Source organism: Myxocyprinus asiaticus, chromosome 35, assembly GCF_019703515.2.
Source record: "Myxocyprinus asiaticus isolate MX2 ecotype Aquarium Trade chromosome 35, UBuf_Myxa_2, whole genome shotgun sequence".
NCBI classification, from domain to species: domain Eukaryota; kingdom Metazoa; phylum Chordata; class Actinopteri; order Cypriniformes; family Catostomidae; genus Myxocyprinus; species Myxocyprinus asiaticus.
The window spans coordinates 13,930,275-13,951,488 of record NC_059378.1 but is presented as its reverse complement, the minus strand read 5'-3'; the positions used below and the strand labels follow the sequence as shown (position 1 = coordinate 13,951,488).

Below are 21,214 nucleotides of genomic sequence, written 5' to 3'. Positions count from 1 at the left end.
AATAATGTTTTATAGCTGATACAGCTGTCACTGTTTGAAATAATTTATTCAATTTACAAGTTTTTACATTGAGTTTACATTCATTTGTAAACCAAGCTCAAACATTGTCTTTAAGGGTGTCAGTTCAAGAAGCATCTAATATTTTGGTCCAGCACACATTAACGAGAGATGAGTCGCACGGTTTCTTTGAAGCTTCTGCGCTAGCAACCTTTACGATGTGTCCGCCCGGAGTCATTACACTGACGCACACACCACAAACACACACAGCAGTGATTCAGTGTCAGTGATAAAGTGATAAGAAAAAGGAGCTCTTAATAAATCTCATAAAATATTTTTCAGCCTCTGTAAAGCGCAATTTAACTACCACAGAAGCACATCAAGTCTTAACTATCATGAAAATGCAAATTAGACATTTGTGTCTGCAAGCGCTTTTCATGTGGAGTTCAAAGCGGCGCTTGAGGCTGGCGCTGACACCCTGACGCGAATCATGAACGCGGCTTCACGATTGCTGTAACTACATGGATAGCCACAGTGTGCTGGCTGATTAATATTGTGGAGGATGAGAGGTGAAGAGATTTAACGCCCATTGCAATGAATACGCAAACTATGTGGGGACTAGTTCTTTCAATTAGTCAAACTCCCACTTAAACGTTTAATGTTACTTGACTTGGTGCTATTTTAGTGCATTTCTATCTTTATACTGTGGAAGGCTTTGTTTGGAAAATGTTAACAAAGCATTATATTGTTACATAATAGTTTGTTTTCTTTCCTAAGTAGGAAATAAATGCATTTTGACGGGAAAATAAGAATATTTAGAATCAAATTTCAGCACTTTCAAATTCTGTGATCAATCGAAATTAACTATGAAAAATGATGCGATCAATCGAGATAAAATATTTAATCGATTGACAGCACTAATGGAAACACATTATACAGAACAAATGTTCAGTGTTCTAAGTATTCCAGTCTTTAAATTTCTGAAAGCACTTTAAGCACTTCAAGGACCTTGTGCGAACCCTGTAAATAGTCATCATTTATTTTTGTTTGTGATGTTTCAAAATTCAATATATATTGTCCCATCTCTAAATGTCACCAATATTGTAAATCCACAAAAAGAGAATTCAGATAGTGAACAACACTTTTATTGTGTGCTGGTGCCATTTACTCACGTGTTTAAATGCATGATGAGGAACAGAAAGTGCCCCGGTTTCCTCCAGGTAGTCATCCCAGTTAAACTCTGACACATCCTGACCAGAGTCTGCATCTGAAACATTAAAACAAATAGCTAACTATAGCTTTTACCAGAAACAGCCTCATCACATCGCAAACAATATCACTAGAGCGTGAAAGTGAGGGCCGATATACAGTGTATTAGAAATAACAGACAGTAGTTAACACAAATTTTCTAGTGACCTTTGCTTGAGGTTTGAGGCTGTGAAAACAAATGTCCACCATTCTGAGTCAAGACCAACCACAGTGCCACTCTATTTAAATATGTGTGATATAGCCAAAAACTCTCAATAGTTTTCAGGGTCAGAGAGCAGACTATAGTATTGCCTTTCCAATTTATTTAGGAATGAAAAACAAAGAAACAAACTGAATAACTTACCCGACTCCAGTGCCTCAAGGCTCATGTCTGAACCCCCCGGAGGACAACCCAACAGCTTCTACATGAATTAGGTAAAAAAAAAATCACACAAAAAACAAAGAGATTGAAACAAAGAGAGATAATTTGTGAAATCTGAATTTGGTTTATTATTAAAGCCTTTCTCTGGATTTTGTGTATTTGCCTCTAACAAAGCATGTGTGAATGAATGTGTGTGTGTGTGTTTCAAGATAACAACATGAGAAGACTTGTACTAGCCATACTGCACACAGCCTATTTCATTTAAGTAAGTGGGAGGAGGAATCTATAGTGTGTTTGTAGCTTTGAAGATAAAACCCACTTACATCACTCAGTTTTCTCCACAGCGCTTTTGATAATCAAAAATGTGCCACAATAACCAATAATAGCCTCAAAAAATGACAAGACTTGTGTAGATGTCATATTTCATTTAAAAAGCACAGTAAAGAATCTAATAAAGCAAAAAATAATGCATATATATGATTCTGGCAATACTTTTTATTAGGCTAACTGACCAATCTAGAATGAAACTAAACCAACATGTTCAACTAGAAACAAAAACCAGGCAAACCATAAAAAAGTTATTTTTAACTCAACACGCAATGACTCTTAAAAAAAAAAAAAAAAAAAGATTGCAGAAAGAAAGAAAATGTCTAACAAAGTTGCATTAACCCTGTCTATTCATCAAGAACTGTCAAGTTGTCTTTGTGAGGGTTGACGGTTCTATTAGAGAGTCAGACATTCTCCCTGACAGCCGTTGGAGGGCCACGACCCTCCAGCTCAGCTGGGATCAACTCTTTCAGTGCACCCCCCTCCACTTCAGCTCCGTCCCAGGGCCCTGGGGCGCAGCCCGGGCCACGGACACAATGTACTGGGGGTCACAGTGATCTCCAATAGGGACTCAAAAGAGAAGCCAGGGCTGTTTAGAAAGGCATGTCCCTGTCCCTCAGATTACCAACTGAACTTTAAGGCATTATGTAAAGAATTTACCCTTACTAAAAAAAATATCCATGGCAACCATATTTTCCAGTAAAATACTGAAGTTGCTTCACTTACTGTTACTACAATAAAACTTGATGTTAGCCAGCTCTGTCATAAAAAAAAAAAAAAAAATAATAAAAAAACAATGACAAAGATTCTGAAAGCTTTTAACATAGTTTGAAGGAGATCTCATAAATTAAAGGAATATTCCGGGTTCAACACAAGTTAAGCTCAATCGAAAAATTACCACAAAAAATATTTTCAACTTGTCCCTTCCTTATTTAAAAAAATAAATAAAATCACTGTGAATGTAAGGCACTTACAATGGAAGTGGATGGGGCCAGTCAATAAACATTAAAACGCACATTGATTCAAAAGCAGACCAACAAGAGGTAACATACGTGTTAACATGATTACATTGTGATAAAAACGCTTACTAACCTTATTATTGTAAAGTTATAACAATTTTACAATTTTGTTGCCATGACAACGCAACGCCGGAAAATGATTTTATCTGCAATCGTGTAGAACAGAAAATCTGTCAAACTAAAATCTGTTAGCATGTATAATGTTAACATCTTGTGGCTATACTTTTGAAACAGTGAGTTTTTAATGTTTATGGACTGGCTCCATTAACATCTATTGTATCCTTAATTAAACCCAAATTCTAAAATTAGATGAGGGATGAGCTGAATCTGTGAGTTCTGTGGTAATCAACATTATGCCACAAATGTTGTCAATTGAGCTTAACTTGTATTGAACCCGGAATATTCCTTCAATGATTTGACAGAAGTAACAAGAATTATGTTGGCTTTATTAAATGTAGTAATAATAATAAACTTTTATTTTGTATAGTAACCTTTAAAAGTGGCTTCTCAAAGCACTGTATGTAGCTTAACGCCTCCAAGAGCTTTCAAGCTACATCCACCCAACTCGATATGGACCTTCAGACTGTTCTGACTTCATGTTTTCTGTCTTTTCTAACTGATCGGACCTACTGCTTTCCTGTAGTGGGCAATCAAAAATGACTAAAATCTCAAATTTGTATTGACAGAATGTTCAAACGGACCAAGACTCTTCAAACCCCAATTGTCAAACAATTCAAAGTAAACAAACATGCACAAAGCCTTTAAGGGAATATTCCTGGGTTCAAAGTTAAGCTCAGTTGGCAGCATTTGTAGCATAATGTTGATTACTGCAAAAACAATTTGACTCAGCCCTCCTTTTCTTTAAAATAAGCAAAAATCGAGGTTACAGTGAGACACTTACAATGGCACATAAGTGAATGGGGCCAATTTTTGAAGGGCTGAAAGGCAGAAATGTGACGCTTATAAAAGTACTTGTGTATTATTTGAGCTGTAAGGTGGTTTAAATCTTTGTTTTTACAGTCGTTTTAGGGTTTACAATGTTATATTGGCTATAACTTTACACAGAAAAGGTTAGTAATTGATTTTATCACACTACAATCATGTTAATATGCATATTGTTTACGTCTTCTGGCTATATTTTGAAATAGAGAGTATTTTAATGTTTACGGATCGGCCCCATTCACTTCCATTGTAAGTGCCTCACTGGAACCTCCATTTGTGCTTTTTTAAAGATAAGCAGGGACGAGTCTAAATTATTTTTTTGTGGTAACCAACATTATGCCACAAATGCTGTACTGAAACCAGAATATTCCTTCAGTCTGCTTTCAGTAGCCCCCCTCTATCTCTCTATCTATCTATCATCTATCTGTCTGTCTGTCTATCATCTATCTGTCTGTCTGTCTGTCTATCATCTATGTCTGTCATCTATCATCTATCTGTCTGTCTATCTCTCTATCTATCATCTATCTGTCTGTCTATCATCTATCTGTCTGTCTATCTATCATCTATCTGTCTGTCTGTCTATCATCTATCTGTCTGTCTATCATCTATGTCTGTCATCTATCATCTATCTGTCTATCTATCTATCTTCTGTCTATCTATCATCTTTCTGTCTATCTGTCTGTCTATCTATGTCTGTCTGTCTATCTATCATCTGTCTATCTATCTGTCTGTCTATCATCTGTCTGTCTGTCTGTTTATCATCTTTCTGTCTGTCTATCTATCTATGTCTGTCTGTCTATCATATATCTATCTGTCTGTCTATCATCTATCTGTCTGTCTATCATCTATGTCTGTCATCTATCATCTATCTGTCTATCTATCTATCTTCTGTCTATCTATCATCTTTCTGTCTATCTGTCTGTCTATCTATGTCTGTCTGTCTATCTATCATCTGTCTATCTATCTGTCTGTCTATCATCTGTCTGTCTGTCTGTTTATCATCTTTCTGTCTGTCTATCTATCTATGTCTGTCTGTCTATCATATATCTATCTGTCTGTCTGTCTGTCTATCTATCTATCTATCTGTCTGTAACTTTTTCCTGAGCCTGTCAGGCCAGGCTTTGTCAAGCCAACATCCAAGTTTCTCTTGACAAACTTTACCTATCTAGTTATTATTATGGCATTTTGGAGTCAAACATGGCTACCATGTCGATTTTTGTAGCTGTGCAACGATGACACACAACAATATTGACGAAAAGATGAACATGACAAATGACGCAGTGATCGCCGTCACGTGGATCGACAGTCAGGACCTCGAACCGACCGATCGACATTCTTTAGAAATGCTTAATAGACATTCTAGCTAATTATTCGCAGTATATAGTTTAAAATAAACATGAGAGAATACCCATGAGGCCAGTATATTCAGGTTAGACAGATGGACAATTTCAACGTCAAATCCAATACAACTATTTTCATTGCGTCTCTTTGATAGTTACTCTAAACAACGGACGGTCCTTTTAGTAATAGTGAAAACGATGTACTAAAATGCTGCAGTAAGTGAGCGCTTTCTTTTATTATTATACCAATGGAGAGTGGCGCTGACGCAGAACTTGCTGTGCTTTACAACAGTGATGTTGACTTACAACACAACTTCCATTATGTAACCCGGCCAGAGAATGAAACTGTCATCAATTTCTGAAAGTGGCTGAGGAAGCTTACCATACACCTTTATCATTTAAATATTAAATCGTACTAATGTTTAAATAAATAACTATTTGATTAAAAAATGCATCAGTGTTGTATACAACCAAAGCCCGAATAACCGCCATTTAGAAATAACGAAAGCAGCAATAACCAGAACCAATAGCTATCATTTAATATTCTTCCTTTTAATGTGTGTTATTCAGAGAAATCTTCCAGAAAGGGATGATAATTGGCTGGTCAAGCGAAGTGTGTTCGGCTAGCTACATATAACTAGATAATAGCATTTAATACATGCACGCCGATCGGGCAACTTTCATTCCAAAAGACACATAATGCAATTAAACATTATATATATGAAACTACACCTCTTCTCAAATGCATTGTTTTGCGAGGCTTTTTTTTCTTGGTGCGAGCGCGGCTGATTTCGTGCACATGCTAAAAACGCCTGTAACCAAGTCAAGTTACTGAAACGTCATAGCTTAAGCAATAGAGCCAGGCACTCATACGAGCACAAGTCGCCTTTTTTGGAGACGGGAAAAAAGATGCCGGCAACGCAAAATCGCTTGTTAAAGCCAAGGTCGATTAGTGCAAAGGGTAAAATACGTAAATATTTGGGATCGCATTTCGTTTCTTACCAGTGAGGAGTTTTTCAAGTCGATTTTAGATGCCGTGTGTTTTTCCGCCTAATCGTTCACGACCTCATTCCAATATGGCACAAAGTATCAATGCGCATGCGCAGGCTCTCGCGCGAGCCTCTCATCCACGAGCACGGGGATTGATATTTGTTGTCTTTCAGAGATTAAAAAGGGCGAACTTGTCAAATTTTTCAACCAAAGGTTTCAAATGTCCATTCGAAACAATACTAAATTAACGTATAAACAACACTTTTGCTGACTATTAGTGCTTTTATTTGAAATGTGTCCTGACTGAACAAAAAAACAAAAAACGGTTGTGCGCAATATTAAACGGTTGTCATAACCTGTTCAGGTCTCCTCTGCGCGGGAGTTATCGATTATTCTAGTTTACTTAAGTTAGTACCTTCTGAGAGGACTGAAAAACAATATATAATGTGGTATCCAAGATTTGCCGCCCTGCCTTGGTGCCGTTTTGTTCAGTACAGAAAGTGTTTGTCCCATTGGCTAGAATGTGCCATAAAGAGAGCTTTATCTATGGCAGCCAGTTCCACTGTGCGATTAATCTATCTGGATCCTTCTTTGTGGAAACATTCATTTGACATTTTTAAATATTTTCAGAATTTTACAAATTTTGTACAGTGATCCCAATGAGGACAAATGCTTTTTGAAGGTGTTACATTCTTGTAGCCTTCTAAATGTATATTTCTTACGCTAATCGTCGTGTAATGTTCAGTGCAATACTTTACAATACAATACTCACACTGGAAGACTCAATTTAGCGAAAATATTGCAGAACAGGGCCGTAGCAAGGAAATCTGGGCTCCCTGACTGTATATTGCTCTGGGCCCCTTTCCTATTAAAAAATACAGTTTATAATTTTTTGTGGGGGCCCCCTGTACCTATGGGCCCCTAGAATCGTTACCACCTTTCACCACTCTAGCTACGGGCCCTGTGGCGGAATATACAATCATTCTCAGTTACAATATTGCAGATTAAATGTTGAATACCAAAGCTTATTTGGGCTTTACTGCAGTTTTTTGTATAATCAGGATTTTCCTTTTTGGCTTCTATTGTGTCAGGATAGACCGCAAGAAACAAATATACATAATTATAAAAAAAAAAAAAGAAGAAGAAGAAGAGAGAGAAAACCAGGAGTTTTGATTAGTATAGTTAGTATATTCTTAAAATAAGAATGAGATGCAGTAGTATGCCATGGACTGACCAAAGTCTTCACCGACTACTGATAAAACTACTAATAGGGCAGGTCTTCTCTCTAAAAACGTTCAAATAATGAAAGAAGGAAACTAAAAACGTTTTTAATCAGAACATTTAGACGATTAGTGAGTTGCAGCCTGCACAAAACTTTAACATTTCCTCTTAAAGGGAATTAAATACCCCTAAAGCATTTATTTAGAAGGATTTTAAAATTTTAAGACCACACACATTATTTATTTAATTTCTTAGATAAGAACATGCAAATTTCTGCTTTTTTTCTGTGTTTGCTTAAATGCTCTGGCATCTTTAGGTGAAAGAGGATTTCACATGCAGTTTTAAATCTTATCCGCTAGATGACAGTAGTTTCCACTTTTTAAAATTAGTTTAAGAAGCTGTGTTGTGTGATCACAGCACTAGTAAACTGAACAAACGATACTGTAAAATTATAATGGATTAAAAGAAGCTGCAAGAAGCTTTTATGATTTTATTTATTTACGTATTTTAAAGAGATTGTTCACCTAAGAATGAAAATTCTCTCATCATTTACTCACCCTCATGCCATCCCAGATGTTTATGACTTTCTTTCTTCAGCAGAACACAAATTAAGATTTTTAGGAGAATATCTCAGCTCTGTAGGTCCATACAATGCAAGTGAATGGCATCTATAACTTTGAAGCTCCAAAAATCACATAAAGGCAGCATAAAAGTAATCCATATGACTCCAGTGGTTTAATCAATGTCTTCTGAAGTGATGCAATCACTTTGGATGAGAACAGGGGTGCCATCATATGTGTCAAAGTAGTATTGCCAAATTTTCATGCCAAGGTATATAATGCTAAAATAAGTGGCTGTGCTACCTGCTATAAAAGCATGTTTTTTCAATTTTGTTTGTTTTACTGTATGTATATTATCACTACATACTTATATACAAGTTACTTAAATCTCTTACTTTGCATGTACTGTACATGTTATCAGGGGCGCCTGCAGGATTTAATCTTGGGGTACACACAGGAACCTGACCAAGTAAAGAAGTGTACCCTTATTGTCCAGGGTGGTCCAGGGGCATGCACCCTTTTGGAGAAAATATTTGCAAAAATAACACTAAAGCGTTCAACTCTGGTGACTTTGAGAGAAGCATTTTATGTACACTTCAGTATGTGTATTGGCATTCATGTCATGGAAAGATTTACAGCCTACATTATGACCCTTCCCTTCAGTCACTTGTTTCCCAGCGAAACGTAATGCCATCATGTTCTGACTTACATTTATATTGTTGTTCTTGGTAGACTCCTTTAACAAGCACTTAAACAGGTAGTAAAATTAATTTCTGTCACCATTACTCAACCTCTTGTTGTTCCCCACATGAATTTTTCTCTTCTGCGGAACTCAAAAGGAGATATTAGACAGAACTTCAGTCTAAGTCACGAGTCACTTTCACTGCAGCTTTTTTTCCCTTTCATAAAATGAAAGTGAATACTGAAACTAACATTCTGCCTAACATCTCCTTTTGAGATCTACAGAAGAAAAAGTTATGGGTTTTCAAAAACATGAAAAATGTGAAGTGATTTTTTTCATTTTGGGTGAACTTTCCCTTTTAACAGTCAATGCTCAAAAGTTTAAATTAGACCAAATGAACTGAACATGTTTACAGATTAAATCCTAAAAGAGGGGACCATGTTGCTAAATGAGTTATGTTTACTGAAAGATAATAACATAAATAGATAATAAAATGATATTTTGAATATTATGCATGTATATTCCAAGTATTACAATTATAGTATTTATATAAGTATTATGTATACTATTACTGGTACATTTGTTATTATTATATCATTGAACTTGACTAATTCATAAAGGAAAAGAAAATATCTGTACAACCTACATCAGATTATGGATATGAGGGACTTAACAGGTGTTTAGCAGGGTGAAGAATTCTGTTTTAAGTGTTTCTCTTCACTCTTAGCTTTTTTTTGCTTTTTCTTCCTTTCTTGTGAAATGTGCTGTTTTACGTGGGAGCGTCACGATGTGACAAGACAAAACTAGATCGCTTCAATGTTGCGCGCTTGCACCGTATAAACAGGAGCGATTGTTTTATCACGTCGCTGGCTTGCAGTGATGCGGTTTAACACCATTTTCATGTTGAATTATGTAAATCCCCACTTTCACAGTATTTGAAAGTGGAGATTTATAGTAAAAAAAAAAGACTTCAATATTTATCTGTTTCTCACCCACACCTATTATATCACTTCCGAAGACATGGATTTAACCAATTGAGTCATATGGATTACTTATATGCTGCCTTTGTGTGATTTTTTGAGCTTGAAAGATCTGGTCACCATTCACTTGTATTGTATGGACCTACAGAGCTGAGATATTCCTCTAAAAATCTTTCTTTGTGTTCTGTTGAAGAAAAAAGTCATACACATCTGGGATGACATGAGGGTGAGTAAATGATGAGAGAATATGGGGAAATGTTTGGGTGAACTATCCCTTTTTTAATGACAGTGGTGGCTAATTCCAGAGTTTCCACAGATGATGTAATGGGAGTATGGTATTTTGGCCTATGATAAACATGGTGACGAGATGAAGATGCCGCCACTGCAACACAACAATCAGACAGAAGTCAAAATGAAAATTAAAGATACATTTAATAGTGTTGAGTTCTGAAGAGTAAATTCAGTTAAAAAAAAAAGAAGTGCATTATTACCTCCAACAACAACAGTTCAGAACAATATACATATATTTTTATATACAGTATCATATTTTGTTAAAATACCAACATTAAATAACAGTACATATATTTATACTCTCTTGCTAATGTGATCTATAACCTCCATCCACCAATATACTACCTATTACAGTACCATAAATGTAATCATACTTATGAACAAGATGTCTGTCAAGACTTTACTATTTCTATTTTTTTTTTTTTTTTTTATATTGCAGAGATTTTAGATTCACCTACACAAGTCTACAAGATGCAGGCCTTCTCAAACTTCCATGAATTATAGACCCATACTTAAACATTATTTTGTGCATGCTTAGATCTTAGCTCCCACTGGTGAAATCAGCACCTTAAAATTTAAACTTACACTGTTAAAGTGGTTTCAGATCAGAAAGATAACTTACAAAAAAGGCCAAAACGTCCCTCAAATAAATCTTAGTATGAAATTCTGTTAACAATGAGACATTTTGCCCTACACACTGGGTGTATGAGGATGCACAAAGAGGATTCATGAGTGTTAAGAAGGCCATTATTCAATCAAATTCCCAGCATATGAAACTTACAGTAACACCAAAAAGAGTTACACTATACAATCCCTTTCTTTAAGGTTTTGAGTCTCTTTTTATAAGGTTGATTCTATCTACATGTATGTGTGTGTAAGTGTGAATGGAAAAAAGGTTCATTTTAAATCACAAGAATGTGTTCATATATCTATGTTAAGGATATATATACATTAACAAATATAGTACATCACAAAGTTAATTTGATTTGAAGTTTTAATCTGGTCAATGAAGAAGACATAAATAATCTAGTTGGATCATCCAGAAAGTATAACAAGTGTAACACTGGTTGAACTCCTGGCTCCTGTATGCTGTTTTTGCTTTAAATGGGTAGGACTGGAAGTCTTGACCAAAATCCTGTCTAAAACCTCTCATTTTTCCATAATGGTATCCATATTGGGATTAATGAAAGAGAAGCCAGCAAAGGCTGTCTGGTCCATGGAGTCAATCAGGTTCTTGTCACAGTGTGAGAAACGGGGCTTTTCACTGAGGAACTCCCGATCAAAGTTGCTACAGTCATTCGGGGATTTCTGCAATTAGAGGAACAGAGATGTCTTGTCACTGGGCATCTCTTGATGAGTCAAAGATTTTATGATAAAACACTGCTTAAAAGTTCATAGCATAGGTTTCTTTTTAATGAAGTTCCAAATGCAAGTCGAGAGGAGCTTGTTTATCTTGGCCTACCAATCATATCCCAAGGATATATAAGTGGCATAATTTTGTTTTTCATGACCATTTTAGTTTCAGTAAATGGTGTTTTTGGACTGGGAAGGAAGTTTTGAGTTCTGAAAGTCAGTATGGTTTTATAGAACATTGAAACCTTTTATGTCAACAGATCAAGGAAAATGTTGATTCCTCATGATATGAGCCCTTGATTGTAATGTCATCATTATAACAGAGATATGGCAATGGTTATAGGTTGATCGTGAACATTTTTTAACAAGTTTCCAGCCATAAAAGATCAGACATACACTAACTAAACATATATGAATGGACACACATTTGCTATGACATTTTATTGCTACACCATATCCCAAATGCGATAAAACCCATTAAATCATTGCTATGCATTGTTTCCATTTACAGTGCATTATAGTGAATCATGCAACAAATCAGATTTCATCATAAAATTAATCATGCAATTATCTGTAAGTTGTCTTCAAACAGTTCACACTGTTCTAGAAATGTTTAACCGTAGACTTGAGTCACATTTTGAGTGGCCTATAGTTTCACTAGATTTTGTTAAAATAAATGTCAGAATCTTACCACTTTCGGCTTGAATGGTGGATTGAGTTGTCGTTTCTCCAGCGCAATCCAGTCGATTGTCTTGAAGAAGGCATGTCCACGGATATTTCCAACAACACCAAGTCGCTGGGTTGGATCCCGCTCAAATAACTGTTGAAAAGGGCAAATATACACATAAATAAATAAAATGCTATCTAGATGAGTCAGTGCAAGTAATTGACCCTATAAAGCTTAAACTGAGTACTTAAATGAATATTCTGGGTTCAATACAATTTGAGCTCGATCAACAAGATGTATGGCATGCTGATTACACCAAAAATTTATTTTGACTTGACCCTCCTTTTCTTAAAAAAAAAAAAAAGAGCAAATATCAAGATTACAGTGAGGTCCTAACAATGGAAGTGAATGGGGAACATTTTTGGAGGGTTTAAAGGCAGAATTATGAAGCTTATAATTTTATAAAAGCACTTTCATTAATTCTTTTGTTAAAATTTGTGTAGTATTTGAGCAGTAAAGTTGATAAAGTTTTTACAGTCATTTTAGGGTTTTAGAGTTTACATAGTTACGTCGCCATGGCAATGAAGTTGTAAAACTGGATATACAGTGGCAGGAATTAGCTGGTTTTCTGCAGTAATTGGTCATAAAATGTGATCTTATTTGTATCAAAGTCACAAATACAGACAAACACAATGTGCTTAAGCTAACAACACATAAACAGTTATAATCTTTCATGTCATTATTAAACACATCCCATTAAACTTTCAAAGTTCTGTGGAAAAAGTAAGTGAACCCTTGGATTTAATAACTGGTCGATCCTCCTTTGGCAGCAATAACCTCAACCAAGTGTTTCCGGTAGCTGTGGATTAGACCTGCACAAAACTAAGAAGGAATTCTGGATCATTCTTCCTTACAGAACTGCTTCAGCTCAGCCATATTCTTAGGATGTCTGGTGTGAATAGCTCTCTTGTGGTCATTCCACAGCATCTCTATTGGGTTAAGGTTCTGACTGGGCCACTCCAAAAGATGGATTTTCTTTTTTTGAAGCCATTCTGTAGTGGATTTACTTCGATGTTTAGGGTCAATGTCTGCTGCATCACCCAACTTCTACTGAGCTACAGCTGGCGCACAACCACCCTTACATTATCCCGTAAAATAGCTTGATAAATTTGGAAATTAATTTTTCCCTCGATGATGGAAAGTGGTCCAGGCCCCGAAGCAGCAAAGCAGCCCCAAATCATAATACTCCCTCCAGCATACCTCACTGTTGGGATGATGTTTTCATGTTGGTATGCAGTGCCTTTTTACACCATACGTAGTGTTGCATGTTCTTACCAAACAATTCAACCTTAGTTGCATCAGTCCACAAAACATTTTCCCAGTAGTGCTGTGGAGTGTCAAGGTGGTCTTTGGCAAACTTCAGGCGTGCAGCAATGTTTTTGTTGGAAAGCAGCGGCTTTCTTCGTGGTGTTCTGCCATAGACACCATGTCTGCTTAATGTTTCCATATAGTAGACTAATGAACAGAAATGTTAATCAAGTCCAAAGATTCCTTCAAGTCTTTAGCTGTCACTCAAGGGTTCTTTTTTAACTCATTGAGCATTCTGCGGTGTGCCCTTTGAGTCATCTTGGCTGGACGGCCACTTCTAGGGAGAGTAGCCACAGTACTAAATAGTCTCCATTTATAGACAAATTGTCTAACTGTGGAGAGATGAATATCGAAGCTCTTCCAGATAACTTTGTAAACCTTTCCAGCTTTATGTAAAGCAACAATTCTTGATCGTAGGACTTCTGAGATCTCTTTTTTTGCAAGGCATGGTCCACATCAGCAGATACTTCATGTGAATAGCAAACTCGAAATGTTTGAGTGCTTTTTATAAGTCAAAGTAGCTCTAACCCACATCTCCAATCTCGTTTCATTAATTGGATGCCAAGTTTGCGAACTCCTTTTTTGATGTCATTAGCCTAGGGGTTCACAAACTTTTTCCAACCTACACTGTGAATTTTTGAATGATGTATTTAATATGTACAAAAACAATACAATAATGTGTACGTTGTTAGTTAAAACAGATTGTGTTTGTTCATGATTGTAACTTAGATGAGATCATACCATATTTTAAGACAAATTTATATATAAAATGCAGGTAATTCCAATGGGTTCACATACTTTTTCTTGCCACTTGTAACTTCATACAAAAAAGGTTAGCAAGTGATTTTATCATACTAAAATTATATTAAGAATCATATTTTTTTACATTTTGTGGCTATAATTTTGAAACTGAGTATTTTAATGTTTACGGATTAGCCCCATTCACTTCCATTGTAAGTGCCTCACTGGAACCCAGATTTTTGCTTTTTTTAAAGAATAGGAGAGTCAAAACTAATTTTTGTGGTAATCAACATTATGCTACAAATGCTGTCGATTGAGCTTAATTTTGACTGAACCTGGAATATTCCTTTAAGATCCTATACAGTAGGTCATACCTTCTCCAGCAGGTCTTTGGCTTCCTTGGTAATCCAACGTGGGTAGTGAGGTACATCCATGCGAATCGATTCAAACAGCTCGTCCTCATCGTCGCCCTGGAATGGCGACTGGCCGATCAGCATCTCGTAGAGCAGCACGCCGAATGACCACCAGTCCACAGAGAAAGTGTACTTTTGTCCCAGAAGGATCTCAGGAGCAATGTAATCTGGTGTACCACAGAATGTGGTGGCTCGGTTTTCTCCAAACATGTTCTCTTTGCACATTCCAAAGTCTGCAATCTTAATGTGTCCATCTTTGTCTAGCATCACATTGTCCAACTTCAAATCTCTGAGAAGGTACAGACAGATGTATAATATTAGGTCCATACAAGAAAAGATTTTCTACACATTGAAATGTCAACAGACCACAGAACCAGTCGTCTTTTGAATCTCACCTGTATATAATGCCCTTTGAGTGCAGAAACTGTAGTCCACAGATGATTTCAGCAGAATAGAACCTGTGACAAAAAACAGACAAGCATCACTCGCCATTATTGCAATCAGTTTTGTCATCATTGCAAATCAACTTATGTAAGGACTAGTGAATTAACATAATTGTTAATTCTTTAATATTCTAGATTAAAAGTTAAGCTCCACTAACAGCAACTGTGGCATGCGGTTAATTATCAAAGGAAATAATTTTGATGCATCGCACATATCATAAAAACAAACAAAAAACTAGTTTACAGTAATAAAATTAAACTGATAAATTGTGTTTATTTAACGTTTATTCCAGTGCTTGACATTTGCCCCACTGACTTTCACAGTACACACATTTTTTATATGTTTTCAAAAACTAAAATATGTGTTGATATTGTTTTTTTTTTTGGTAATCAACAGCACATCACTTAAGCTGTCGAGCATTGTGTTATAATACTGAGTACCACAAAAAATAGTTTTGACTGGTCCCTCCTTTTCTTTAAAAAAAAAGCAAAAATCAAGGTTACAGTGGTCTTTACAATAGAAGTGAATGGGACAAATGTTTGGAGGGTTTAAAAGGCAGAAATGTGGCACTAAGAATTTTATAAAAGCACTTACATTAATTCTTCTGATAAAACTTGTGTATTATTTGAGCTGTAAAGTTGTTTAAATCGTCATTTTTTCAGTCATTTTAGGGTTTGTTGACTACATCATCATGGCAACAAAGTTGTTAAATTGGCTCTAACTTTACACAGAAAAGGTTAGTAAGTAATTTTATCACGCTAAAATCATGTTAACAGGCATACTGTTTACATCTTGTGTCTATACTTTTGAAACAGTGAGTATTTTAACGTTTACGGATTGGCCCCCCATTCACTTCTATTGTAAGTGCCTCACTGTAACCTAAATTTGTGCTTTTTTTAAAGAAAAGGAGGGGCAAGCCCAAATAAATTTTTAATGTAATCAATATTATGCCACACATGCTGACGATTGAGCTTAACTTGTTTTGAACCCGGAATATTCCTTTAATGGATGTAAGAGACAATGGCTTTTACTGTATTTCACAATGAAAAAAGTATGTTTTATTATTTATTTTATACAAGGGGGAAAAAAAGCAGATCTTTGCTCTTTGGAGAGAAAGGTATTTAGAGTGCAGGTCACTCACGTGGCTCTGTACAAATCAAAACGCCCCTTATCCTGAATGTGAAACATCAGATCTCCTCCATTCAGATACTCCATCACAAAGAATAAGTGCTCCTATTGATAAACACATGGATCAGTATCATTAATGAGAGATAAGGAGACATCCTTTGCAGACTAACAAATTATCACTATACATAATTCTAAACAAACTTATGCTGTTTAGGGATTTTAGAAAGCCTGTCAAATGAGGGATATGATAACTGACAACAAGGCAATTTCAGATAGCACTGAGCTTCTTATGTAGTTTCCCTTGTGAATTGTTTAAGAGTTCTGTACATTCCCAAACAGCACAGAAACAGATATGCATTTCCTCAAAGCTTTAAATTCATGTAATAGCATGAGCTCATCCCAAATAGACACATTACATTACTTTGTGTATTCCATGATGTAATTTTCTTAATGGTTAATGTCAAACTGTCGCTTTAAATGACAAGCAGAATTACATGTTGATTAAATCATGACAGCCACGTAAACTTGGCACGTCAATTGGGGGAACAAGTTCTAGAACATGCATTACGATAATGATAAAACTTTGCTGTGACCTTTTATTTTATTCGTGTGAAATGTAGGGATCCCATTTTGCAGTAGCACATTCCATATTCCTCAGATTCTCTCAACACATTTCAATTTTTAGTACAACACAGTGGTTTAAAATAATTAAAAATTATATGAAAATATATTATAATAAAAAAAAAAGCAGGCATATGATCTCTTGTAAGGTATATCATTATATGGCCAAGTTTTTTATGTAATTAAATGGAAGAAGGCTTACCTTCGTCTGAAACGTGCAGTAAAGGTGTGTGAGGAAAGGGTTATCCCAGGCCAATGCTAAAACTCTTTTCTCCACCATAGTGCATTCCACATCATCGTCCATTAGCACCACATCCTTCTTTAGGGCCTTTACTGCAAAATATTCCCCCTTTCCTTTCAGCTCTGCCAGCATCACCTATTAGGATACAGGACCTGTTCAAGGACAGGACTTCAAAAAGAAACCTTCAAGATTTCAAGAGATTTGTTCTTTGCTTCTTACCTTTCCAAAGCTGCCCTTGCCCAGGACCTTGTGGAACACAAAGTTGTTCATGGACACACGGGTTTGGTGTGTGATGGTGGTGCTGGGAGGGGCAGGGGTCGTGTCGTCCCATGGCTTTTCATACTGAAAGCCCTCCCCTATTACACACAAACAATATTATAGACCATTGCAAACACATAAGCAAAAGAAAAAGTGGATTTTCATGTTTTCCTTAAAGGTGCACTCGGTAATGTTATCCTCATTAAAAAAAGTTTAAATCCTAAAAGACATGAATTGTAATTTTGCAATATTTGTAGGAAATCATGACCACTCACATTAAATTGAAGACTCCAGTCATATCAGTAACCATATAAAAGCTGTTTTATTCTACATGGAGAGGGTCCGCACATGGGGGCAGCCATGTTAGAATCACATGACCAGCCGAATACTACTCGCTTAATCTCATTAACCCTCCTGTTATTTGACACTTTCACTCATTGATTAAAGTAATCATGGCTGACTGTGAATACTACATTTCTACAATGGCATATGAAAACTATTGATTTTAAATTATGCTACATCCAAGCTGCTAGGTGTCTGCGTAAGTCCAAGATGACTCAAAGCTACTTTAATGTTAGCTGTCAAATCTACAGGAAGCAATGTCATAGCAGGGAAGATGCAGTAATGGAAACTTACCACTAAGGTCCACTGGCATTTTCTCTATGGTTTGATAGATTCCAATTTCTGACAAAGTGGGGTCTAGGCGTTTTGTGGAAGATTTCTAAATGGAACATTTTACAATTCTTAGAACAACAGAATTTGTCTGGCTTATTTTTGGGAGTTTCATCAAGAAAACAAAGAGGTCAAACATAATCCCTTCTCAACTCACAAATATACAGTAATCTTTTTGGTTTACAAAATAAAAAGCACTTCCAGATGTCTTAGAAAAAAAGGGCACATTAATGATAATCTTTGTGTAAGTGTGAATGATTACGGTTGAAATACTTACTAGGCTAACTTGGTTTAAAGCCTCAGCCAGGAGCTTTTGATTGATTCCACAGAGATTGCCGACCTTAGTCTGGCATTTATGATGGACATTCATACCACATTCTGGACAGAAAGAATTAGTTGTATTAGATATTAAAATTGATAAAGGACGTGTAGCGGTATAGTTCACCCAAATGGAAAATTCTGTCATTTTTTACTCATCCACATGTTGTTCCAAACATGTATGACTATTTCTAATAAGGAGCACAGAAACAAAGATTTTAATGTAGGGCTGTCAATCAATTACTTTTTTTTAATTTTTATATCTAATTAATTACATGATATGCTGATTAATTAATCACAGTTAACTGCATATACTGTATACATATTTGCAGAGAAGGGCCCCCAAATAACAATAATTCAATATATAATGATTAAATGATTATAAATAGAATCTATTTTATACATATAACAATTTAGACAGTTAAAATGCATTACATACTGTGGCGGATGAGTAAAGCATTAATAAGACAATACAAAAAGTGGCTTTAGAATGCAATATATTGTTTATTTCCATATGATTAAACATAAGCCATTTGTTGGCCAACAGTCCACAGCAATTTATTTTGCAATTGAATTCATCCATCTGTTCAAGGTAGATTTATTGTAAGTACTTTTCTTAGGACACTTCAGTGCACACAATTTTGGATCATCTCACTTTGGTTGAATCATGTCATAAACACCATGTTTTTAGGTCGCTGTGTCAAGTTAAACGTAGTTTGCAACTTAGAAATACATGTCTCGAAATCCCTGCATTCAGAATTGCGCTCCATCCAGCTGTGTTTGAATGCAAGAAGGCTTTCTCATATTGCGCTGTCGCTAGTGTCAAGCAAGTTAGAAGCTGTGTGTCGTTTGGAAAGATGCGTCCTCCAAAGGACGCATTTGTCGGCCGCATACGTCATCGAGGTGGTCTCGTTTAATTTTAATTTAATTTTATTATATTTTTTTATTGGGAATGCAAAAAAGGTTAACAATTGTATAAATGTAAGTGCATATACATAAAAGGCATTGACAATAGATAAAAAATAAGATAGACAAAAAAATTTAAAATAATAATGAAACAAGACCTCGATGACGTATGCGGCTGACAAATGCGACCTCCGGAGGACGCATCCTTCCAAACGAGACAGCCTGAGAGTGGTTTGTTGTCTGTACAGCTGCGCGTTGCCTATACAGCTGGAGTTTCGCTTACTGGCCCCTGCTGAAAACAGGTGGTACTTCAAGCTTGAATTGCTCCGGTGGTTGGTATATTCTATATTACGGTCTGAGGACATGATTAATTGCTTACATTTTTTTAACGCATTATTTTTTATATAATTATTCCCACTGAATGAATGCATTAAATCGACAGCCCTATTTTAAAGAATAGAAAATTTCCATACAATAGCAGTGGATAGTTCCCCACATTAAAGCTTCAGCACATTAACACATTTGACACATTAGGCACCCAAAAGTGTCATAAGTAATCCATGCACTGGTGTGTCATATTTCATGCAAACACTTTGATTGATGAACAGACCAAAATTTAAGTCAAAACAAATCAAACCATTGATAAACCCATTCATACAAACCCCAAATCAAATATGGCGAGACGTCAATAACATCAAATCTCTTTGGCTCTTGTGGCATGATGTTTTAATTATTAATTAGAATTAATTATTTGATTTGTGTCACAGTGATCGTATGCCTTCATAACACTTGGAATATGATGCAGGAGTTGCATGGACTGCTTTCATGATTCTTTTGGGTACTTTTTAAGCTTTAAAGTGAATCACTATCAACTGCTGTTGTATGGAAATAAGCGATGGCGGCATTCTTCAAAATGAAACTTTTTGTGTTCTGCAGAAGAAGAAAGTCAAATGCTTTTGAAACGACATGAGGGTGAATAAATAATTACAGAATTTTAGTTTTTTGGATAAACTATTCCTTTAAAGGGAAAAAAAGGAAGCAACAGCTGAAAAAATAAATATCCCCTGCCCAAAACAAACTGCATTCTCTTCCTTACCTTCACACTTGAGGCCTTGTTTGACCATTCCCCAAAGTAAACTGCCACAGTGGTCGCAAAATGTTGGGCTCATGTAGTTGTGTGTCTTGAAGCGATGTGGCACGTCAATCTTAAAGCGCTCCTTCTGAAACTGCAGACACACATAGACACCATCACCACTCAACCAGACTGAATCCAAATGCTTGTGGGCATGAATGTAACTTTTAAAATGCCTCATGGCGCCCTTTCCAGGAGACATCTCCCCTCGCCTCAAGGAGGCCACAACTGCCTACGAGCACTAATGGAAACAGAGACTGCTGACAAACTTATTGCTAAGAAAAAAAATAGCTTTTCTCCATGCTGCAACATAAGGCAGTTCCAACCATCTTTTGAGCAAGTCATCTACTAGTCACAAGAAGCTAAAATGACCATTGTGAGTTCAATGACCCTGAAACAGACGTATCCACGACTTGGCTGCTCTACTTTTACAATATCATGGGTTTCTATTGATCACTGACAAACTCTGATCCTTGCTCTGATCACTATTGGTATTGGAAGCACATGGACCAGCCCTTTGCAAGTAAATTTTTCTCTTCTTTGAAAAGGTCTTAAAATGATGGCCTTTTGGAATGTGCAACTCATTAGTCCCAATAGTGACCCAAGGCGCTCTGGCATCCGAGAGCCAATATAAGACTTTGTACTGACCCCTGATTCAAAAAGGTAATACTGTTTGCCAGCTAATGCAATCACAAACATTTAAACTGAAGTCCAAACTAGCGCCTTGATAGAGATGGAGTTAAAGTGAGGAGAGGTTGGACCTTATTCGACACAAATGAAAACAAGGCTGTGGGACAGATGTAATGTCCATTCAATATGTTGGATAGTTCTGTCATCATTTACACACCATCATGTTGTTCCAAACCCACATACTGTTCTTTCTTCCGTGGTACACAAAAGGAGATAGGAGTCTCAGTCACCATTCACTTTCATTGTAGGGAAAAAAAGATGCAATGATTCTGAATAGTGACTG

At 36.2% G+C, this 21,214-nt stretch overlaps 2 protein-coding genes across 3 annotated transcripts in view; both read right to left on the bottom strand.

Annotated features, from left to right (window-relative positions):
- LOC127426270 (scm-like with four MBT domains protein 1) overlaps positions 1–6,342 on the bottom strand; it is a 39,173-nt gene extending 32,831 nt beyond the window's left edge. Inside the window, exons 1-3 of the mRNA XM_051672957.1 lie at positions 6,258–6,342; positions 1,610–1,667; positions 1,170–1,264 (exon numbers count right to left, since the gene is read on the bottom strand). Coding sequence (XP_051528917.1) covers positions 1,170–1,264; positions 1,610–1,634 — 120 coding nt within the window. The 5' untranslated portion in view covers positions 1,635–1,667; positions 6,258–6,342. The remainder of the gene's footprint in view (positions 1–1,169; positions 1,265–1,609; positions 1,668–6,257) is intronic.
- A 3,759-nt stretch (positions 6,343–10,101) lies between these two features.
- LOC127426272 (protein kinase C delta type-like) overlaps positions 10,102–21,214 on the bottom strand; it is a 31,558-nt gene continuing 20,445 nt past the window's right edge. For both annotated transcript variants that reach the window (XM_051672961.1, XM_051672962.1), the window contains exons 7-16: positions 20,206–20,335; positions 18,163–18,263; positions 17,850–17,934; positions 17,175–17,311; positions 16,917–17,090; positions 16,107–16,198; positions 14,917–14,979; positions 14,483–14,810; positions 12,024–12,152; positions 10,102–11,287 (exon numbers count right to left, since the gene is read on the bottom strand). In XM_051672961.1, coding sequence (XP_051528921.1) covers positions 11,129–11,287; positions 12,024–12,152; positions 14,483–14,810; positions 14,917–14,979; positions 16,107–16,198; positions 16,917–17,090; positions 17,175–17,311; positions 17,850–17,934; positions 18,163–18,263; positions 20,206–20,335 — 1,398 coding nt within the window. In that variant the 3' untranslated portion in view covers positions 10,102–11,128. The remainder of the gene's footprint in view (positions 11,288–12,023; positions 12,153–14,482; positions 14,811–14,916; positions 14,980–16,106; positions 16,199–16,916; positions 17,091–17,174; positions 17,312–17,849; positions 17,935–18,162; positions 18,264–20,205; positions 20,336–21,214) is intronic.